The sequence below is a fragment of the Mangifera indica genome, chromosome 11 (assembly GCF_011075055.1).
Source record: "Mangifera indica cultivar Alphonso chromosome 11, CATAS_Mindica_2.1, whole genome shotgun sequence".
Taxonomy (NCBI): domain Eukaryota; kingdom Viridiplantae; phylum Streptophyta; class Magnoliopsida; order Sapindales; family Anacardiaceae; genus Mangifera; species Mangifera indica.
The window spans coordinates 10,019,080-10,043,557 of NC_058147.1; the positions used below are offsets into that span (position 1 = coordinate 10,019,080).

A 24,478-nucleotide genomic window follows, 5' to 3' on the forward strand; every position below is an offset into this window, starting at 1 on the left:
TTTGTTTTATATAGATTTCAGTATCCAAAATTTTATGCAAATAAACGGTAACTATATCTATTAGACGCATATCAAGTCTTTCAGAGACTATTAATCTAATCAAATACTTAAATATGATTATATTTATCATAGGTACATATGTTTCATCAGAGTTTATACTTGGCCTTTGGGAAAAGCCTTGGACTATAAGTTTGACTTTATATCTAATAATCTCACTTTTCTCACTTCATTTTCTTACAAATACCCATTTATATCTAATGAGTTGAATGTTTTTTTTCAGGTCCAAATACTTGACATTTTGCTAGAGAAACTAATTCTACCTCAATTGCTTATTCTCATTTAGGCCAATCATGCCTTTATTTGCATTCATCCATGGTATATGGTTCAAAATCATTATAACTCATAATTTCAGTACTATTGCGTATGAAAATACATCATCAATGTTAACTATTTCATAGCTTCATATCTCTCGTATTTATGAATAATTTATAGGTATTTTTATATTTTTATTTACTTGTTTTTCAGAGGTTTGTGCTACTTCAGGGATCATAATCTATTTTGGAGGAATATTAGAGAGTGTGTATTTTTCAATCATTTTAGCATCATTATGATTAATATTTGTTTAATTCTTTGTCTTTCTTTTTTTGAGGAACAATGTTTTTTGATCCAGTAGGTCTATCACACTTTTGGCGTGTAGTAGATTGATTAGTCATGATTTGAATAGATTATTCAACAGTCACATTAATTCTGGTTGGTGCGTTGACAACTGGTATATGTGATCTTGTCACTTTTGTCATATCTATAAATACATAAGATATTTGGTTGATAATAATTTGTAAATGTACTTCCTTTTACACTTTAGTTTCTCTTTCGGATGTGTGAGGATCTAAATGAGAAATGCTAGATAAGTGTCAAGTAAGTCCATGTCTAACTTCAAATGACATTTTTTTTCCCCTAAATGGGAGAATGTTGTCTCATCAAAGTGGCAATATATAAAATATATAGTAAAAAGCTCACCTGTCAATGGTTTAAGATACTTGATGATAAATAATGAATTATATCCAATATAAATTTCTTAAACGTCATTGGGTCTCATTTTTGTGTATTGAAAAGACCCAATAGAGACATATAAGACAATCAAATATTCTCAAATGGGATATATTAGGTTGGTGACCAAAAACCAATGATAGGAGAGAATATTGATGATAAGAAGAAGGTAACCAATTATAGAAGAGAATATTGATGATAAGAAGAAGGTGACAAACAAATTAATACTGTAGCATGTAATATAACATGTCCCCACATAAAAATTAGTAATTAAGTTTTTAGTAATAAAAAACATGCAATTATTTGGAGTCTTTTGATAAGAGACTTTACCAATTCATTTTGAGTGTAGATATGTGAGACCGGATACTCAATACCAATTCTCATAGACATGTAATAATCCTCATATATTTTAAATGTAAATTTACTAGTATTATCTAGTAATATTGACTTGATCGGATAATTTGACAAATATGTCTTTAATTTGATAACCTATGACAATAATTTAGCAAAGACAATATTTCGAATGGGTAATAAACAAACATAAGAGCTTCATGTAGATGCATAAATTAAGACTATAAAATAACGAAGTAGGCCACATGGTGGATGAATGAGTCCACCTATGTCCCTTTGAATCTTTTGTAAAAATGATGAGAATTCAACTCCAACTCTGGAGGGAGATGATCTAACTACTAATTTGCCTTGTGAATATGTGGTGCAAAATTTTTCATTGGACAAGAAAATCTTGTGATTATTTAATGCATGTCCATTTAAAATTTCAACAATCCTACACATCATTATAGGTCTTGGGTAACTTAGATGGTCATGTCAAAACATAAAAAATTTTGGATCAAAAAACTTCTGGTTTGATAGTGTGTATGTTTCAATTGTCTTTATAATTGTATAATATAATCCAGATGACAAAACGAACAATTTTTCTTGCCCATGCTTTCTTCTAGAGGCATTATCACTTATACAAAGAAATTCTATACCATTTTTACTCTTGATTTCAATATAATAACTATTATTTTTTATATCTTTAAAACTAAGTATATTTCTTCTAGATCTATTTGAATATAATATATTATTGATATTGAATTTAGTCCAAATTTTCAACAAAACTATGATTTTTTCGAAGCCTTCAATCAAGTTTACTAACTTTGAAATAGTATTTACTTTAGCTTCAAATTAGGTTAAAGTTAGAAAAAAGTTCTTTTTTTGAGGAATTGTGTACGTTGTTACACTATCCATCAAACAAATATCTTTGTTATTAGCTTTTAAAGTCAACGCTTCAAGTTTGGAATCTGTATTATTTCATTTAAAAATTACATTAGCTATAACATACACAAAATAGTAAAAAGGAAGGAGAACGTGATAATAAAATATAAAATAATATTAATAACTAAAAAATAAAGATATATGATAGTAACTAATTATGAAAATCTTAGGCATTCCGTCATTAGTCAAGTAACTTATATTCTTACATTTGAAAGAAGTATTGAAATATTAAGATTTGTTAGACTGACAAGATCTGAATCATCAATGTTTGTACATATGACAAGTATACAACCAATGATATTTATAGCTACAATTGTTTTATGATTTACTCTGCGTTATTTTTTATTTTATTTTAGTCTTATTCTACTTTTAGTGGTATGATTAAAATTTTCTATTATAATTATATTTGAGTTGAAAATTATTTCATCTATGACCTTATTCACAATTGTGATAACTGCAATTAGTTGTCGCATTAACTTCAGGAAACGATACAGTGTTTGTTAGGTGAGTTTGATGGTTTTTACTCAATGAACAAATATAATATTAATTCAAAATTTTCTTTTCCAATAGTGCTACTGTATGAACATATTATAAAGATGCTACTTCATTAACATATTATTTAGTGACTACTAGTAGCTTATATATTAATTCTGTAAACCATATTTTACGACCGAAGTTATAGTTCCTGAACAAATTAATTTACAACTAAAATTTCACATATTAAAATAGTTATTTAATTACACATTTCCTGATTAATGTTATAGTTGCCAAATAAATTTATTTACAACTAAAATAACTAAAATGATGAAATTATATTGCAATTAAACATTTAGTTGTCAAAACAAAATTATTTACAGCTGAACCCTGCTCTATGCTATCAAGCCGACATCGTGTGGTGCCATCTTACTGAAGCTATCCAGCAAGGAGAGAAGATGCAAGTCCTTTTATATTTGAGAAAATTATGGAATTTTTATGAAGGAAATTAATTAAAATAATCTATTTTCAATACATTTAAACAATTTTAAGTAACTTCTTATGGATTTTAAAAACATAGTCAAGAGGTTAATTTAATATTTATTTTATTCTCATTTATTTCTAGCATTAAGACTATCTTATAATACATAATATATATTTGATTATATGATATAATATATATAAAATAATGATATGTATTAAAGTATATCAAATTAATATAATATAATAAATACATCATATAATATGATATATATATTATTAATACAAATAAATTTATATTTTAAAAAAATAATGAGTAAAAATTATTTTTTTAAAAAATATTTATAATAATTTTTAAAATGTTAATATAATAATTAAAATATAATATATAATATAAGAGTATATCCATCATTGGTCTTATCCTAACACATATATATATATATATATATATATATATATATATATATATGGATGGTCGGGCGATCCTTCTCTTATAGGACCCAGGCCCTCACCGAGCCCTGGGGGCTTGGGCCAGCCCGGGGGCCTGCCACCGTTTGTCCAGCTCTGTGTGAAGGGAGAATACCGGTCTCTATTACTGCTAGAATCCCGCCTTGTGATATTCCTGGTAACTCATAAGTGACTACCGGAGCTCATCCAGCATCTGCCCCTTCGTCATCTGACACCAACTTCAACTGCCATAGTAGCCGTCTCCCGCTGCCGCAATTGGAACGACTTCGTATCGCCTGTTCGTAGCTTCCACTTTTCTGCGTGGCCTCTCAGCTTTTGTCGGGTTCGTCCGGCATCACCGGCGCTGGGAATCTCTGACAAGGTGAGGCATTTCATTTCCATCTCATCCAATTCTTTTGAAAAAAAAAGTAGATACATTTAAATGTACAAAAAGAGTTATTCGTATTTACAGAATGAGATTATTATAGTTTAAAATAACCATATCTTGAAGGAAAATAAGAAAAAAAAACTCTCACCGGTTTAATTTTTGCATGAAGCCCAAATTTCGGTTTTGAATTTGGGATGTTTTTTACTCTACTTTTATTTCAAACAGGTCCTTCTATGTTAATACAAACTTTGACTATGAGACTTGCTAGCAGCTGTATAAAATTGAAGCCACTTCTTGTATTCTCTCCAACCCCTCAGCGCATTGACAAAACCCTCGCTTTCCGAAACCAATTCAGAGCCAGACACTTTGTGTTTTTGCGCTGCAAAGCGACAATGACTGAGCCAGTGGTGGTTCAAGTGAAGGAGAAGATTGAGTTAACGGACACCGAGAAGAAGATATTTGATAGCCTCCTCAACACTCTTCGCCACTTTAATCTCAAAACCGAGCTTCGTGTTGCTGGTGGCTGGGTCCGTGACAAGGTTGAGGACTCGTTATATATTATTTAATTTGCTTTTTTTTTTTTTTAATTGAAAAGAAATCTAATTGTAGTAGCTTTAATTTGTTTTACTTTACAGCTTCTGGGGAAAGAATGTTACGATATTGATATTGCTCTTGACAACATGTTGGGAAGTGAATTTGCCAATAAGGTGGCTGAGTATGTAGCATCCACGGGTGAAAAGCCGCCTTCAGGCTTAGGGGTTATACCAAGGTACGCCATTTGTGTTTTTTAATTTTCATTTGTGCGAAGATTTGAAGTAATTTATGATATGTCTACTGATTAGTCTCATAATTTAGTTCTGTTAATTTTTTTAGAGTTAGGTTTTAACTCTGTATGGTCTTATAGTTCCAACTCTAAATAAGTATTTTTTTTGAGAATTTATAAAATTGTTTTTTAAATTTGGATGTGATACATACAAACATGTTGGCAGTTCTATTGCTTGTTAAATTCTGGAGTTTTGTTAGGACTTCAATAATTTTATTGACCTAATTTTCCTTTTGTTTTTTCACATTTTTCTGTTTAATGTGGAATGATTTCTTCCTTTGCTTGATATCTTCATGTATGACTTATTTTTTGTTCTATTTGATTATCAGCGAGACCTTTTCTTTCCTTTTTTTAGTTTCTCCCTTTTCAGTTTAGATATCCTTATTCTAGTCTAGTAATATTTTTCTTTTTGCAAGTGCATATCCATGTTCATATCATTGAATGTGTTTGTTGGATTTTCTTTGTCATATAATGATAGTATCCACGGGCTTATGTTTCATATCATGGAATGTGTTTGTTGGATTCTCTTTTTCGTATAATGATTGTAACCATTGGCTTATGGATGTAAACTTTTTGGTTATTTCTGGCCATTTTACTGTCTAATTTCAAATTTTCAGTAATCCAGATCAGTCTAAACACTTAGAGACAGCAAGGATGTACCTTTTTGATTTATGGATTGATTTTGTAAACTTAAGATGTGAAGACTACAGTGAGAATAGCCGCATTCCAACAATGGTAAACTGTTATTCACATTTTTCAACTTTTGTAATTTTATTATTCATTTGTGTTCACATTCTGCCTAAATGTATCTTTTCAGTGCTAAGAAGCTTTTTGCTTCATTATGTTCTCTTAAACTTTTTATAAGGCTATACTAATATCATTTTTGCTTTCTCAATTTGGAATGCTTTCATAAGGCACAGACGAGAATGTAGTAATTTCTAAATTATCTTATTTATTTCTGTGTTCATGGTTGCATTTCGTTTTTTCAAATTTCTTTCAAGCTTCATTATTATTGGGATGTTCTATTGTAGTCAATGAACTATCTAAGGACATTTTCCACAATTATGCTTATGCAGTCTCTTTAAAATTTGCATGTCCAATCATATTTTGTAAGAACTAAGAAATGAAATTAGATGTTCAGTGATGAAATTAATAGGTTTACTCATTCATCACTGCAGAAATTTGGTACAGCAGAAGAAGATGCTTATCGAAGGGATTTGACCATTAACAGGTTTTTTCTTTCTTACGTATGATAGGTGACAGAATCTCTAAAATGGAAAATTTAAACCATAGTTTTATGTTGGTTTTTCAAAATGATCCTCACTGGGAATAATTCAAATGCTGTCAATATCTCTCTTTACCTAGTATAACTCATTAAATGCTTAGAATTTGTCTATTGTTAATCATTCCATTGGTTATATTCCGCTTTCTTGGACTTATCTTTATACATACTTTAAAGATAATTCCATATTATTGTAATAATGGTCCTTTCCTTTGGCAGCTTGTTCTATAATATAAACACCAGCTCCGTTGAAGATCTCACAGGAAGAGGTTGACATGTTTTTATTTGCTTCTATCTTTTCCAGAACTACTTGTTCACAGAGTTCAACCTCTAATTATTATTATTTTTCGCTTTTTTAAAAAAATTTCAGGAATTGAAGATCTAAAATCTGGAAAAATTGTGACACCATTGCCACCAAAAGCTACATTTTTGGATGACCCCCTTCGAGTTCTTAGAGCTATTCGCTTTGGTACTTTCTAAATTTTCCCAGATAAATCTTAGTTATGTGCCTTGATGTCTCAGTTTATCTTTAGCTGAAAGAGTAGGTGCTTCAGTGCATCTTTAACTTCAGTTCACCTTTAACTGAATCAGTTAGTGCTTATATAGCCACACACACGGTTATGTGCGTCAAGAAGTTAAAAAAAAAAAAATGTTACAAAGTGCTTGATTTCATTCAAATTTCTCATTGCACTAAGCTCAAATTGAAATATTTGTAATATAAATGTTGAGAACTGGTGTTGGATCTTAAGAAAGCTATTACTGCAATTCAGCAGTTGTTTCTTACCAAAATACTGACTTGGCATCAGTTGTCTGAATGACAAAGATTTCTTAGCCTTGATATTACACATCAAGTGCTTGTTTTGGTTATTGTTTTTCTGATGACTAATGCTATGGTGGCAAGGTGATACTGTTGCACATGGTGAAAATTGAGTGAATGCCCATCATAATTTAACCATAGCATTTCATTGCCAATCTTGTTATACTGCATTAGGTTCTCATTACACCTTATGATATAAATTTGGCTGAACGAATTCACCATTTTACTTGTTACTTGTTTTTGTACTCAATCTTGCTTGTCATACCATCTGTGCTTGTTTGTGTTCATATTAGGTGCAAGATTTGGATTCATAATAGACAAAGAGCTAAAAAAGGCTGCTGCCTGTGATGAGGTGAAAACTGCTCTTGCAGCCAAAGTTAGCAAAGAGCGCATTGGAACTGAAGTATGTATGGCGTTAATGTTTAGATGGAGGTTTCTAGGAATATAATTTGATTTCTGGGAATATAAGTTTATTTAGATCATGAGGAAATTTATTTGGCATCACTCTGCAGTTTAAAATTAACATTTAATTATTTGCTTGTTGCTCATTGTTTGTGCAGATTGATCTCATGGTTTCTGGCAACCAACCAGTTAAAGCAATGACCTACATTGGTGATTTGACCCTTTTTTGGATTGTCTTTAATCTTCCTCCTAAATTTGAGCCTGCAGTATCAGACGGATGTGACAGGTATGGTTTGTTCAATGTTATCATATGTAATTAGATCTGTCTTTGGTAATATTTTTAGTATTGTGAATTGACTGGGATATAAAATTTCAAATTGAAGTTGAGATCAAACTGAAAAGGCTGAAGACCAGAATAGAGTTCGTACTTTTCAAATGATGTGTTGTACTGTGACCATTGCAGTCAATCAGACATTCAACTCCTATCGGTTCCATTAAAGTTATCTGTTGTCTGCTAGGTTTCATTGTTTCCTGTGTATGTGGTGCCTAGAGCCTTTTAATATTTAAATTTTCAGTTTTGCTCTATCTTCTCCTGAATTATTTTCAATTTGTTTCTCTCTTATTTTTGTCTTTCCTGCTATTTCTCTCTAGATTTCTCCTAGCGCTCTCTCTCTCTCTCTATCTATCTATTTCTATTGCTTATCTTTATCTTTTCTTTTGTCTTTTGCTGTTCTACATCACTTTGTACTTGTTTTTATTTTGTTTAAGTGGGATCTTGAAAATATATTGCAATAGAGACAGAAGTACATGTCCAAGTTGTTAGCACTCCTGTCGAAAGGAAATTGCTTATATTAATCTCTTTCACTTTTGTATTAACAATTTGTTTTACAATTCTGTTGCATGTCTAGTACAAGTGTTTTAATACTCTGGAAACTGCCATATTGAATGTTCAGTCATGTGAAATAATGAGGAATAAAGAATTCAAAATATACATAATTTTATCTGATGGGAAAACCAACTAGATATTTACTGATCTCTTTCTTCTTCTGATTGTATAGTTTTTTATAATTTTGTGTCTTACTCCTTTTCCTACTTAACTTAGCTTAGATGGTATCCTTCTAAGTATCAATTTTATTGGGCCATGAGAATTATATAGCATATGTAGATTAGCTATGGATCTGTATCACACTGATAATATTTTGTTTGCTTATATAGGCTTTGCATTGCTTACTTGGATGCTGCTTGGAACCTTACCCAATTAATAGGGCGTTCAAACTTCAGTGTCCGTGGAAATTTTCCTTTTATATTTTTGTTCCATTATGGTAGCAGTTAGTGCTGACTGTGGTCTCAGTTCTTTTTGTTTAATTTAATTAATTTTTTGTTTTTTTTTTTAAAAGGCTTTGAATTTACAGATTCTTGTCATTCGTGAATGTAGGATGAGCAGAGAAGGCTTTCACTATATGCTGCTCTATTTCTCCCATTCAGAGAGATCACATATAAGGATAACAAAGCAAGAAAGGTGCGTTTGTTTTCTTGTGCTGTGCATTGATTTATATTTATAAACTTCTATGTTATATGTGGGGTGGTTTGACCATGTTTGCATTGGGCTTATATGTTCTTCTTGTAGATCTAGCTAGAATTATTTTCATGTTCACGGATATTATGTATCCATAACGTTGTTAATTATTGTTTTTTCACTGCAGCAACTTTTAACTTAGGCTCAAAATTTTTGGAAATTTATTATGAGTTTTGGACTTTGTGGATTTGATGCCTCAAATTCTTTTCTGTGTCTTTTCTTAATCAGTTCAGGCTGAAGTTGAAATAGTTGGGATTATAAGTACCCGTTAAACTTTGGTGTGCCTTTTCTATAATAGTGTAAGGTAAACCTTCGATATAAGGTTATATATGGAAGATTTTAAGAAAGAGATGAGAAATTTATTTATTGGGTTTATGTTATTTTTTGGTGTTCCTAATTCCTTACTGATGATGCAATCCATAAGGTGAAGTCTTCTCTTGCAAGCATCTAGTTTTTACTGGGATTTTTTTTATTGGAAAACCAAAATACCTTTTTAATTTTAGAGAAATCAGGTGCTAAATTAGCAAGAGACTTCTCTGAGAGTGGGATAAAAAAACATATTCAAAATTTGCAAATGAACTAGTTTATGATGTAATATGCATGATGAACAAAAAAATTGAGACATATTCCTTTTGGCAACTCTTACAGCATTAGCTCGATGAGTCTTTTCCTTTAAATATGAATAGAAGAATCTTGAATGCCTTTAATAATCCTTGGCTCGAACTGCCTTAACCAAAAGTCTACAGCTTGAGGAAATAAGGGTCATGAAGTCTTAGTACTGATTTCTCTCCTTTTTATTACTCAGCGTGAATGCACAAAATCTCTTTTCTGCTGCTTAAAGGCTAAATCTCTGTCCTTGATGCAGATACCACTTGTCAATCACATTTTCAGAGTGTCTCTCAAGCGAAAAATCAGTGATGCTGAAACAGTATGCCAAACAATTCTTTCTGCTTGTTTCTTAACTTTGCATTTTTTCCATACAGTGTACTGTACTTTGTCAACCTATATCAAGACTTTGTGAAAATCTTGCTGCATTATAAACTAGGTTTTTTTTTCTTTCTAGGTAATAAACATTCACAAGTCGTTGGAGAAGTTCTTATCCCTGATTCCATATCTTGTATCAGCTGAGGATGTCAAACTTGTTGAAGTTGATTGGGGTAAAGAGTTGGTTGATGACTCTGTTCCTTCGAAACTGCGAGTTTTGACAGGTAAGAAGTTTCTGCTATTGTATCCAATGTTAGTGATTTTCAGAAGGTGTCGCTTTTAGTTGTCTGTGATAATTGTGGAAAGTCTTCCGCAATTCTGCTTAAATTTCTGAAATCTTTTATCATTGTTCTTCTTACACTTACTAATGTGTCTTCTTTTGGTGGACTGCAACAGTAAGAGAAACAATTCTAGTAATTCGATGTAAACCCCCAAAAATCTTGCTTGATATAGAAGCTATTTCCACGGGGGAAGATCCCACCAGTGAAAATCCTATGTCAAATAAAAGAAATCCACAAACATTTTTTCCTGAAAGGTGTCCATAAAGCTGACTTCCATTTGACCAATCAAATATAACAATTATACCATGATTTAGAGTTTTCTTGGGGATTGAAAAGTTTTACTAGTAAAATGTTGAATAGTTGACATGGAACTACTTTCAAAATGTCCTGAAGTGGACAATTTGATCAATTATATTGTTCACAAGTTTTTTTAAAGATTTCCTTTCCAATCTATTCATAAAATTATTGAGACTTTATATTGTGATATTAGTTTCCTTGATGAATTCCACATTTTACCATTTATATGTTTCTGGTAGAAAGTAAAAGATATGTGTTAGTGAGGAAGCAGAATGACAGAAGTGGACTAGGTTTTTACGATAGCAAAAACAAGACAATTTTTTCTTCTACTTGATCTCTTACCTTTATATTTGCATAATCATTGTGTCTGTTATTACAAGCTTATTGTGGTGTACCTCGAGTTACATTGATTCCTTGTAGGTGACTTCTTATTCTTACCTATGCAGGATTTCTTCTCAGAGAAATCAAAGAATTTTGGCGAGTTGCCTTGTTGATGTCCACCTTGTTATATCCCCCTGACGTTGATCATACGGATGACATTCTAAGCAAGCAATTCCAACTGGACAAAAGACGAGATTTATTTGAGGCAGTTTCAAACGCCATTACTAAACTGGGTATGGACAATGCTCTTTTTTCTGTCCTTCCAGTTCACTGTTCATTCATAGTTGTAGTACTTGCTTGATCCTCCAGCATATAAGATTATAAAATACATATTCTTTAATGTTGCATCTGTAACCCAAAAGTTAAAGGAATACAAATCATTGATGCCTAAGCATAGCCACAATGTGAGTTGGCCAGATAGCAATTTAGATACCATCTGAGATAGCTTAATATTAAAATAGCTTGATTGGTTTTAGAATACAGTTAAGAATAAAATTATGTGTACAAACAAATCTTACTAATTTGTCCGTACAAACTAAGGTGACGGCTTATGATTGGGTGATTTGATTGTTTGTCTTATCCATTACTTCAAGATCACCCAATTAGAGGTTACTACATCAGATTGTATAAATAAGTTTATATAATTTGTTGGTATATATAGTATTATTCAACAGTTAAATTGAAGTTGAAAATATCCATTGAAATGTTGAAACCAATGTTTGATATTATACCTGATGTTGAAATTGTTTGTTGGCATGCAGGTCTTGAGAAAGTGTGGGATGAGAAACCTTTGGTTAACGGGAAAGAGATTATGAATGTTTTGCAGCTTAAATCTGGAGGCCCACTTGTTAGGGAGTGGGTAAGGCAATCTTTATGCATCTAAGATCAAAAAAAAAAAAAAAAAAAAAAAAAGAAAGGTTTAAAGTTTCAAATGCTAATTTATTCTTTAACTTGCAGCAACAAAAACTGCTTGCATGGCAACTTGCCTATCCCTCTGGGACAGCTGAGGAATGCCTTGGCTGGATGAAGGAAACCAACTCCAAACGTGTAAAACTGGAGTCTGGCAATTAACTGATTGATCTTAAGCTATAGTTAGCAGTAGTTATTTGGATTATACATATTTTCCCTTATTTATGAGATGCTGAGGCAGGATAAACACTAATGCCCTTAAACATCCATTGGCTAGGGATGCCTGAGTTCGTTACAATTGCAGTGAGATTGGATTGGTGTTGTTTTACAGCAAGGAGATGTTATTTTCAATTGGGTCAGGTGTAGAGGGAAGGGAAGACAAAAGATTCAGGTTAATGTCTGAACTAAAACTTATATTAGATACCGACACAGCTTGTAATTTATATTGATTTTGTAGTGTCTAGTTTCAACTGTAAGAGTGTCGTTATTATTCTGCATTTCTGATTTGGTATATTTTCAGTTCCTTATTCTTTTGCCAATGGTAGTAAAATACGTTTGATTAGGCGGCTAAATTTTGTAGCAAAATAGAAATGTTTCATAGCGAAAACTATAGAAGCCACATTTCCTGTGTATAAATTTGATTTCACATGAGTTATAGGAGTCATATTATAGAAAAAGCAATATAAACATGAGAATGAAAAACATGAATAATAATAAAAACTTAATCTCAATTATTTGTCTCTTGATAGTGGGGTGTTAATTAAAATAACCTTTTCTTTTGTTTTTATACATATATAATTATTATTTTTTACTATATATATAAAATTAAAACATAAAATATTCAAAATACTCTCAGTATATGTACTCACCCAGTCAACCAATAAGCCTCATTTACCCAATCAACACATAAACCTTGCCCATCTGGTTAATTCATAAAGCAAAATCTTTCATCTAGCTGAAGCAAAAAATCACTCATTCATTCACCCAGTCAACCCATTAAGCAAAACATTCACTTAACTGAGGCAAAATCACTCATTCACTTACTCAGCCAACCCATAAAAGTCATTTATAAAAATTAGTTACCCAATCGAGGAGAAAACTTTTACCACCGCCAAGCAGTCAAGTCACCGTTACTAGTGCCATCTGGTCATTAGCAACGATGTTTTCATCACTTTAGATTTGTTCCACCGGCGGGTTTTAATCATCTTCATGGATTTCAAGTTTAAACACCTAAAAAATAGGGATATTAAAATAAACAATTTTTTTGTTTTATATATAGAGAGTCGTTTTTTTCTACTATACTGACTTTTCTTTAAAAAGAGAAGAGTTTTCTGACAAAAGCAATAGTGGTCTAAAGTTGTAGTCCACTTCCAGTAACATTCCAATGAAAAAAACAAAAAAAAAAATGGGTTAAAATATTGTAGTAAACACAAAAAAGATCCAAGTAAGTTTTAGATCTACACCTTTTAAATATTATTTACAACATTTTTATGCTATTTTCTTTGAGAGCATCTTTGTAGATAATTCATGATTGCTCGATAAAAATTTGTGGTTTCAAAGTGAATTTAGATAAAATACTACATAAATAATTAGAAAAGTTCAATAGATCAAGATTTGCAAATATTTTCTTGCATTTAAGTTGCTTGGGTGTGTGAGATCTGGGTTTATTGGGTTAGTCAGGTCAGTTGGTAGGCGCCCTAGTCAATCTCCTATGAGTAGAAACTTTCATAATAATAACCTTATGGTTTAGGCTTTACATTTCTATTAAAGGCAATATACATTTTATCTTTTTCATCCCTTTCTTTGCCAAAGTAACTAAATCTTCATTTCTCATATGAGTCTTAGAAGTGAATAAACCCCTTATTTGTTGGTTTATGGAATTCCAAGTGAATAAATCCCTTACTCTCTTTAAAATCAATTTTAATAAATATCAAAAAGATGTTGCTGAATGTTTTGCACTAAAGGCAAGAGAAGACGTCTTAGTGTAAGATAATATGAAGCATAGACACCGCAATTTGTCAATCGAATGCTTGGGAACACCGGTCTTATGATGTGTGGTGAACAACTCATCTGTTCAAGGAGTACGACCCAATTTCTCCAAATAACCACTCGCATTCATCATATACGACAATGTTCTAAATGGTTGCATCCATTCCTTAAATTTCGTAGCATTTTTTGTGTAATTAATAAAATCATATATTGTCAGTGACCATTTATGCAAATTAAACTCACCACAAACTCAATGCTCATTCTCAATGCATATGGGAAAGTACGCTTGGTACAAACAACAATAGAATAAATTATTTAATGAAGTTATGAAAACCAATATAATATAACTAATAATTATGTATTGTTTTATTACCTTATCAACCGTGTTCTATGGGCGAAAGTATAGGTTAGTTCGCAGTTTAGAAATGTCATTTATCTAATTGATAAAAAGAGGTAACCACTCACAATCGGACCTTATCACAAAAAACTTTCATACTTGTGAAATGATATGTGCAACAAATGATGTAAAGATAGTCGTTTAGTTTTGATCTTTGTACGCATGCCTCAAGATATATAAGTAATTATCAATGTGTTATGTTGGAAAGTGAAACATGTCACTTTTCAATTTATAAAAAACAATCGCTTTATATTAAATGGTATAAAAGTTGAAGAAAAATTGTACCTTGTCTATCAACACACAATCCGAGGCCATCAATTTACACCAAAACCCAGGTTTTTTCATTTGACCTAATGGAAATATATTTTTTATGTCAGAATTACTAGTAGTGTTGTACCAATCATGGAAATCCTTGTACCACAGGGTGTCAGCTGGATGTATTAACGTAGTTGAATCATCTTGAGGGGTTTTGTTCCTTCGTGGTTTTGTTGGGTCTGTGAATGGGCTTACTTTGTGTTTCCCTTTCTTAGTTGTTGATCGAATGCTGTCTTTATAATAGACGTAAGTCCTTCTTCCTTACTTGTTGTTGCGTTTGGAGGGGATTCTTCATTGATTGGTGGCTTCTCTTTGGTTTCGTTCTTGGAAAGATCCTCCTCCTACATAGTTATAATATCAGTCATTTTAAGTGAACATCGAATATTAGTTAAAATTCTAATATAATGTGTTAAATGAACCTGCTTTTTTATAGGGGTGGAGTGATAGGATGACTCGATGACTTTCAAATGCATGTCTATTCGATATATATTTTTATCCAATTCTGTCCACATAAGATTGACTTGGTCCATGATAGTTACTCAGCTAGCACCTGCTGCAAAATGGTCCATGAGACGTGAATGTGTGGCAAAATGTGTAGACTCATAAACTATTATGTTGGTGAGGTGTGAACATGGGGGGAACTATAGGGGCTTGTAAATTGTTGTGTTAATTGTGGGCTTATTAGTGGAGTAGGTACGAAAGGGGCATCCCAAACATGTGGATAGGTCGAGGTTCCCACGAGTGGTGACACCCAAGGAAACTGTAGGCTGACCCTACGGGGTAGGGACTGGTGGTTAAGTGTCGTATTAGCCTTCTCTGCAATCTTGTAATCCTCCTCCTTACCTACCCTAATAAACCCCTCTATGTCTCTCTTTCTAACGGTGTTGGATGCAATACAAAAGAGAGAACGTCCTATTAAGTGAAATGAAGCAAATTCGGTTTAAAAAATGTAATTAATGATTCAAACAACTATGAGATTTTTGAAATAAGTCCTTATAGGAAGAGCGTCCATAATCTTTGATTTGTGTTCCCATGTTGGGATGCTCAAAGTCCTCCATTTTAGTATCTGAGGGGCTTGATCAACTTCGACATTTTCAATAAAATTCTCGAGGTTACCCAATGCCTCATAAATCTAGAACTACATTTTTACCAAACATTTAGGTTAACAAGTATGAGCATGTTATAAAAAAAATCCTTATCAAGTAAATGACATGATTACTTGAAAGCTCATTGCATACTTCATTGTCGGATAATATGGATAATTGTTCATCATGTGTTCATATCTTGTGTGTATTGTTGGCCACATTGAGTTCATTGCATTCCATACAATGTTCCCCCACGGGTACCTACTAAATACATCAAGGTTGTCTGATAAATATACGAATCGATCTTGGATTACCTTCTTGTGTCTGCCTAAATTAGAGTATAATGTGCAAAATACAATACAACTCGCTTCACCATATCCTCATCGTCATCGCTCTAGCTATGTGCCTTAATCGCTATTTTCATATTAGTATAATTAATTAATGCGACCATTGGAAAGTATTGTCGTCTCAATCGACAGACCCCTGAAAAATATACGTATGATGACACATCCGTATTATCATAAAAAATTAGCTGTGTCACAAATGCAAACTCTACTAGGCTAAACCGAACATCGACACCATTTACACAAAACTATAATTATTTTTTACGATCTCCATGATTAATCAAACATAATAACATTGAGTGTATGAGTATCAAGTTATTTTGATGCTCTCGTATGCTTAAAAATTGCCTAAAACATGTTCCTCTGAAAATTTCTTGTTGACTCATATTGAGGCTAGATCAAATCTTTGTAACTGCATCTAGGTTTGCTTGGACAGTAATTTGGCTTCAAAATTTGTATGCAAGGTGAAATTATACTCACCATCCTGCTCATTCACAAAAAATTTCTGAAACAAAGTAATTATACATTAACTAATTAAAATTATAAAAATAGTGAAAAAACAAAATTTAGAAACAATTAAAAAGTTAAATTTAAAATAAAAAATAATTAATAATTTAAAATTGATTGGCCCGTGGCTAATCAATATTTTTATTAAAAAATTTACGCCAACCAATTTTCTAAATAAAAAATTGGCGGTCAAAGCAATTTTTTAAATAAAAAATTGGTGACCGAACCAAATTTTAAAAGATTGGCTACCAACAATTTTTTAATAAAAATTAACAGCTAAGTTTTGGTAGTAAAAGCTTTTTAAATAAAAGCGGGTGGTTGGATTCTCAGTCGTTCAGTCAATCATTTGACCAACAAATTTTTAAAAATTTTAAAATTTAAAATTAATTGACTGTACGATTGATTGGCCGACCAATCACACATTAAAAATTTTATCAGAACATATTATCCTACAAATCCATTAAATCATACATTTTAAATAATATTTTTTCAACTCATATATATCATTTCAGTACAATAAAATTAAATATAAAAAAGATAATACTATGTGTATCTATTTTTAGTATATAATTTATATATATAATAATATGTCATCATGTAATTAAATAATTTTAAAATATATGTTATTATATAATAAAGAAACATTCAATTACATAATAATATCTTATCTGTATATATAAATTATATATCAAAAATAGATACATATAATTTTATTGTATAAAAAAACTTAATTTTAATATAATAAAACCAAATTTAAAAAAACCCAAATTAATATAACAAAATAAATAAATTTTGAAAATTTTAAATTAGTACTCATAACAAAATAAAAGATGCAATAAATAAAGAAACACACAAAGGTGGCGCATAGGGCCCATAGGCTTTTAAAGAACAAAATTTACAAATGTCAAGGAGAAACGTCCATAGTTCATATTGGAAGAAGATGGTGACGTGGCTTGCATTCCAACCTAATTAAAATTTTCGTTTTTGTTTTGGTTATTGGTTAACGTTACATTGGGTAGAATGAAAGATGATATATGGCTATTTAATTTTAAAATAAAATAAAATAATATTTAATTAAATAATGATAATACTTTTTTAGATATACATAATTTTATTATTAAATATTAAACAAAAATTGATAACATTTTTTTAGAAATTTTGAACAGTTATAACCAGGTCAAAGGACTTATTTCCACCAAATTTTTGATATATTCTTAAAGTCATATTCATATGATTTAAAAAGTCTAAAGTCTCACCCATAAGCCAATTGTCATTAAAATTTTCTATTAAGGATAGCGATAAAATCGTTTTTTACTAATAATATTAAAAAAATATAAAATTCATTATATTTTTACTCCAAAGTTTTAAAAACTAAGTTTACCCTTTCCTAAAATTTTCTAACTTTTAAAAGTAACATCCTCTCCCCCAAAATCGAAGATTTCTTTTTTAGATGCTCTCTGACCACTATCTTCGGTCACGAGTGACTACACTTCAACTCACCATCTCCGACCACCATATCTTCACTCTCTTACGTAAGAAGATGTGATGAAGATGTATCTTTGTTGATTTCAAACGAATTGACAAAGACTTCATCAATTCCAGAAGAACTTGTCTTCGTCGATTCTTCTGGAATCAATGAAGATGCGTCTTTGTTGCATCTTCTAAAAACGTCAGAGAGATGAAAAGTGGCTAGAGATTTGTACATTGAAGTGTTGTCCCTGGTGGTTGGAAAACATCTGAAAAATAAACCCTAGGTTTTGGGGGTGGGGTGGGGGTGGGAGAGAGGGGGGGGGGGGGGGGTGAATATTACTTTTAAAAATTAGAAAACTTTAGGCATGAGTGAAATTATTAGTTTTTAAAACTTTAGGAGGGGAATATTACTTTTAAAAATTAGAAAACTTTAGGCACGAGTGAAATTATTAGTTTTTAAAACTTTGGAGAAAGGAACATAATAAATTTTATTTTTAATATTATTAATAAAATAACAATTTTACCCTTGTCTGTAACAAAAATTTTAACAGGAATTGGCTCATGGGTGTGACTTTGAGTTTTTCAAATCCCGTGAGTATGATTTTGGGAATACATCCAAACTTGGGTGGGAATAAGTCCTTAGGCCTTATAATTACCTAAATTTGTACAACTAAACATTGTCCTCCAACAAGTTTATAACATTTAAAATGTTCATTTTGGTGTTGGGTAGTGTTATATGTAAAAATAAGGTGCATAATTTTATACACAAATAATGATATGTTATCATATGATTAGATAGTTTTAAATTAAAGATAAAATAATATTTAATGAAATATTATTATTTGTGTATATAGTTTTATTATTTGATACTCAATTATCATTGATAAATTACCAACTATTTAGAGAAAATTAATTTAAAAAAATACATTTTACAATCAGCACATTAACAATGTTATAAAGTAATTAAATTTTAAAAAATTTATTATTGAAACTTGAATGGAAAATCTCATTTATTAAATTTAAAAGTATATGTTATCAAACCAATTTTATTTTAAATGTTAAAATAATTCATATTATATATTAAATAATAACTATATAAAATTATTTTAAATATTATTTTTAAATAATTATTGGTCCAATCATTGATTAAATAGTTCGGTTGTTGGTTCGACAAAACTGCCCCTCCATTGGAGCAACATCCAATCCGGTTCCTTAAATATTATATAAATTAACAACAAAAACAAGAATAACAAATATTTATGAATTCAAATGTTTATTACTAGACAGACACTAAATCTCATTTAGGGTAACAAGAGTGACAAGAAAATTGAAAATATGAATACAAAGATAGGGGGATATTAATAAATAATCCCAAGTGGAGTAAGATATTCATAATTATGAAAGCAAAAACCAAATTGAACTCTGCATATGACCATAGATTGGTTCAAAGGTTTTGTATCATACTAGAAATAATAATAATTTAATGAATGGAAGTAGCAAAGTTAATGATAATTACATAATTAAAATTTATAAGTACAAGATATATTCTCGAAGGTGAAATAAATAAAAAATTTGAAATTAATTTTTATAATGGTTAAGGATTTTAAGAATTAAAAATATAAAATATTTAAAGGAAATCAGCGGTTGTAAATTGTAATAATCCTCTGATTTAAAATAAAGTATACTGAAAGTTGGGCTTCTAGTTTAACCAAAAAGCAGTTTTTGGTTTTTGTTTTTTTAAGGCCGAAAGACCTATTCCCAATTGTCTAACTCTCTCTCCCTCTCTTTCTAAGTTTTGATAATTTAAATACCTATTCATCAATAATTAAACTTAATAAAATCTGTTAAAATTAAGGGTATACAGTTATTTTTATTTCACCAACAATATTAAAAAATAATTTTTTTTCATTTCTTAATATAATTTAAAATACTTACAATTTCTCTTAGTTTAAATTTTAAAAGTTATATTCTTTTTTAGGGTTTCAATATTTTTCTTCCTTCTTTAGCGATCAGACTTTGGCTGAGATTGTCTTCAACCTATCTTCTTTTTCTATAGCTGTTGATGAAGGCCAAAGATAAATGAAGATGCTCTAGAGGGAGATGATTTGTTGTGCGCTTCGAATCAAAGACAAAGATGCTTGCACGACAAAAGCCAGTTCAACATAAGTGCATCTTCTTTCTCTTTGTTTGAAACCAATTTGAAGGAAACACATTTTATTTCTTGTCATTTGGAGCCGATTCAATGTAGACGAAGACAAATTATCTTTGTCTTTGATTCAACGATTTGTTGTGCGCTTCGACGAAGTGCATGACAAATCATTTTCTATCGGGGCTTCTTGTCTTTGAGAGGTGGAGGTAGAGCCAGAGAAGCATGGGTTAAAAATGAATCAAAACTATTTTTGTTGACATATGACAAGTCAATGTCGGATTGGCTAATTCGATTTATAAACCATAATTTATATCTTGCATTATTACTTATTTACCCAAATTCGTAGTCTAGTTAACAGTAACATACTATTAATTGTTTATAAATTCCATAATTATTCAAAATTTATGTCATCTTTTCCCTAATTTCACACAAACATTGTATCTGAAATGATAATATGCCTATTAAGTATATTTTATTTAATTTAGATTATTGGATTGAAAAATCAATTATTATATATTTACAATAGTTTATACGAAAAATTTGATTGTGGATTATTATGATAATATTAGATGATTTAAGACATAATCTAAAAATTGATAGGATTAGTTTTTTTAATTAATTATTAGATTATTAGATTTACAAATATTTTACAATTCTAATTATACCTCATGATAAATTTTTAAATTTTTATTCCCATCCCCCCATTTTAAAACTAAACATTTAATTATTTTTACTATCAAGAAAATATAATTAATTATTTAAAAAATGACATTAATTTAATAACTAAAATATAAAACATGGAAATTAATATTTGAAATATCTTTTTAAGGAGAAAATAATTTTTGCCTTATTTTTATTGTATATTTTAACAGATCACATTGGTTTGGATTAGATATGCATATTGAATTGGAGGAAAGTGGAGTCGATTAAGTTTAATATTATCACATGTTTAGTGTAGAATTGGATAACAAATGTAAAATTAATTATTTAAATAAAAAATATAATCATGTAAAACACTATTAATATTTTCAATATAAAATTTTGAAAACCGAAAAAAAAAAGGAACTGAATCAAATGTTTTAAACATGACAATTTAATTTTTAAAAACCATTGTTGCATTTTATTCAATTTTTTGAGAGTTTAATTGTCATTTTTGAAACTATTGAAGGTAAATTGATATTTCAAATATTTCTAAAAGACAACAATTTTTTTTAAAATTTCACATAACCCCTAAAATTTTCACAAAGACCTTTATATTTTGAAAAATTATAATTTATCTATAATATACGATTATATGACAAAAATATCATTATTTATAAGAAGAGAATAAGAAAGGGTGAGAGTGAAAGGAAAAATAAATTAAATAAATCTTATATAATTCGAATATTTAAAATGTTAGTTTTAATTTTTATTAATTTAGAATTATATGATAATTTTAAAAAATGAAATAATAGAGATAAAATGATAATTTCACTCCTTAATATTATTGTTTCTTTAACATAGTTTAATTTTAGATGGGAACTTGTTATTTATGCTTTATTTTTTTGGTCAAAAAATGTTATTTATGTTAACTAGGGGTGAAAAAGTATTTTATAGCTAAATTTTGGGTAGGGAAATGTAATTTACTCTTATTCATGTAGTCATAAACTTTGCTAAATAGACACTAAATCTCATTTAGCGTAAGGATAGAGATACTAATGAACAATAAAATTGTGTGTAAGTTCTTTTGATCTATAAATGTGTACACATATAAATATATTATAATATGACTGAGTGATTTTAAATTAAGTATAAAATAATTCTTAATTAGATGATGACATATTAAAAATAGTACACATAATATTGCTCATTAATAAATAATCTCAAGTGGAGTAAGATATTCAAAATTGTGAAAGGAAAGACAAATTGAACTCTATATATGACCATAGATGGGTTCGAAACTTCTTAGCTAGGTTTTGTATCATACTAGACTGTTGAATTACTTTTAATAGAGCAATAATAATAATTTAATTAATGAAAGTAGCAAAGTTAACAACAATGACATTAAGGGTTAGCAAAATTGATAAAACATTAAAACTTTCAAATTTAAGGTTTGAGTTTGGGTCTTTATTATACGTGTGAAACCTTGATTTTTTGGTTCAGTGATTGTGAGTCTGATCATTGTGTCTTAGATTTACCTATCTAACAAACACGGGTGGAGTTCCCACTCATTAAAAAGAAAGTTAATGATAATTTCCTAAAATGATGTACAATCTCTTAATTAAAATTAAAGAGTGCAAGATGTATTCTAGAAGGTGAAATAAAAAAAATATGAAATTAGTTTTTTTAGTGGTTAAAGATTTTAATAATGAGTTGAATATATTTTTGAATATATAATTAGATAGATAAATAATATATTATTATATATTTAGAATTTTTATCTTTAATTTAAAATTATTTAACCATATAATAATTCATAATTTGCATTTAATAAAAACTAACAGTGTACTCATAGTTTCGCTCTTTAAGAACTAGAAATAAAATATTTAAAGAAAATCAGTGGCCGTAATAGCCCCTTGATTTAAAGCTGAGAAAGCCCCGCTCGTTGTATTATAGAAATGAGGTACACTGAAAATTAGACTTTATATTTTAATAAAAAAGAAAGGCCAAAGGACTATTTCCCATTCAAACTATGCTGAATTCTTAAAGTTCTTCCCGTCAATTATGGAAATACCATTTACCCGCTCATGACCGGTTAAATTTAACGGAACCCTAACCCCTAAAAATTTAATCTCATTTTCCCCCCTAAAAGTTTAAAAACTAACATTTTATTCCATAAGCTAAGTTTGAAAAGATCGCATTTCCCCCCTTAGAGTTTAGTTTCAAAACCCGTTCACTTTCTCCGATGCCGTCGCCAACCATCTCTCCCTCCCTCTACTGTTTCTCTTCCACCGACGACCCACCTCAACTCCACCCCAACCCATCCGACATTGAGAGACGTCATCTGGGAAGAAAAATCATCTTTCCAGATGAAGACGACTTATCTTCCCAAAGGACGATGAGTCGTCTCATCTTCGTTTGTGAAAACGATCGTCTTCCCAGACGACAAAGACGAGATTGATCAATCTCGTCTTCATCATCTGGGAAGACGATTCTCTTTCCAGACGACTTTTCTCGACGTCGGATGGGTTAAAGTAGAGTTGAGGTAGACCATCGGTGGAAGAGAAATCATCGGGAGGGAGAGACGGTCGGCGATGGCGCCGGAGAAAGTGAACGGGTTTGGAAACTAAACCCTAGGGGGGGAAATGTGATCTTTTAAAACTTGGCTTAGGGGAGAAAAGTTAGTTTTTAAATTTAGGGGGGAAAATAAAATCATATTTAAGTTTATTTTTAATATTAAATATAAAATGATAATTTTACCCTTACTATCGTTAATTTTAACTGTTCATGAGTGGGTATATGATATTTTTATAGTTAACGGGGGAAACTTTGAAAATTTAGCATAGTTTGGGTGGGAATAATCGTTTGGCCAAAAAGAAAATAGTTTTTGTTTTGTTTCTGTGACTTTTAAAATTTTTTTTCAAATATAAAGCTCTATTCTCATGATATTACTTTAATACTAACTATTTTTTAATTAATTGAAGAATTTATCTATATTTATTAGTTAGATAAATTTGAAGTATAATACTCAAATATATAATTACTTTACTTTAAAAATTTTAATACTCTATCAATTTTATTAACTTTTAACATCTAATAATAATTACTTGATGATCATTATTATGTTTGTAGGCGAAGATTCAATATTATATGAATCCATGAGGCTCTTCCCACTCGTAAAAAAACTTAGATTTTTCTTTTGCATTTTCTTTTAATCCAGTTGAATGTAAGTAATCAAAATTCAGATTTTGAATCTGGTATAGGCAGTGTTGACACTAACTCCTATACTAGTTGAAGTTCTTAGGTCAAGTAACAGTTTAACATTGTATATATGAAATTCAAAGATTTAAAATTATAATTCCCGAAACTGCATATATAAAGAGGATATTGGATTAATTAATTGTGAAGTTTTTGCTTCATCAATCTTTAATTATGTCACGTTGATTTTTGTTGGAGAATGGCATCGGAATGCATTCATTTGATACCTTTGCAAATAATTTTTATATTTACGGGTTCTGACTTCCTCCTTGGAGCTTGATATGCATATAATTATTAGAGATGAATAATACTAGTCGCCAATGAATAATCATTTTTTCCGCCAAGAAGGATACTGTTTATTTAGTGGCTTTAGGAAATTTTACATATTTAGAGTCGCATGGAAAACGATTTGCTGGGTATATATATAGGCACACGTATAGAAACAACAATGACATCTTATTC

At 30.1% G+C, this 24,478-nt stretch overlaps 1 protein-coding gene across 4 annotated transcripts; it reads left to right on the top strand.

The window, feature by feature from the left end:
- Positions 1 to 3,870: 3,870 nt before the first annotated feature.
- LOC123230120 (tRNA nucleotidyltransferase cca2) lies at positions 3,871 to 12,435 on the top strand. Of its 4 annotated transcripts, none has more exons than XM_044656245.1 (16): positions 3,871 to 4,110; positions 4,383 to 4,650; positions 4,747 to 4,880; positions 5,552 to 5,669; positions 6,113 to 6,165; positions 6,436 to 6,485; positions 6,587 to 6,685; positions 7,327 to 7,436; positions 7,594 to 7,721; positions 8,651 to 8,717; positions 8,871 to 8,954; positions 9,877 to 9,939; positions 10,075 to 10,219; positions 11,020 to 11,187; positions 11,716 to 11,813; positions 11,912 to 12,435. In XM_044656245.1, the coding sequence occupies exons 2-16, from the start codon at positions 4,504 to 4,506 to the stop codon at positions 12,023 to 12,025; spliced, it is 1,578 nt and encodes a 525-aa protein (XP_044512180.1). In that variant the 5' UTR covers positions 3,871 to 4,110; positions 4,383 to 4,503; the 3' UTR covers positions 12,026 to 12,435. The 4 variants fall into 4 exon arrangements, with proteins under 4 accessions (XP_044512180.1, XP_044512178.1, XP_044512179.1 ...); XM_044656243.1 differs by having other exon boundaries at positions 3,887 to 4,110; positions 4,337 to 4,650; XM_044656244.1 differs by having other exon boundaries at positions 3,887 to 4,105; positions 4,337 to 4,650.
- Positions 12,436 to 24,478: the final 12,043 nt, after the last annotated feature.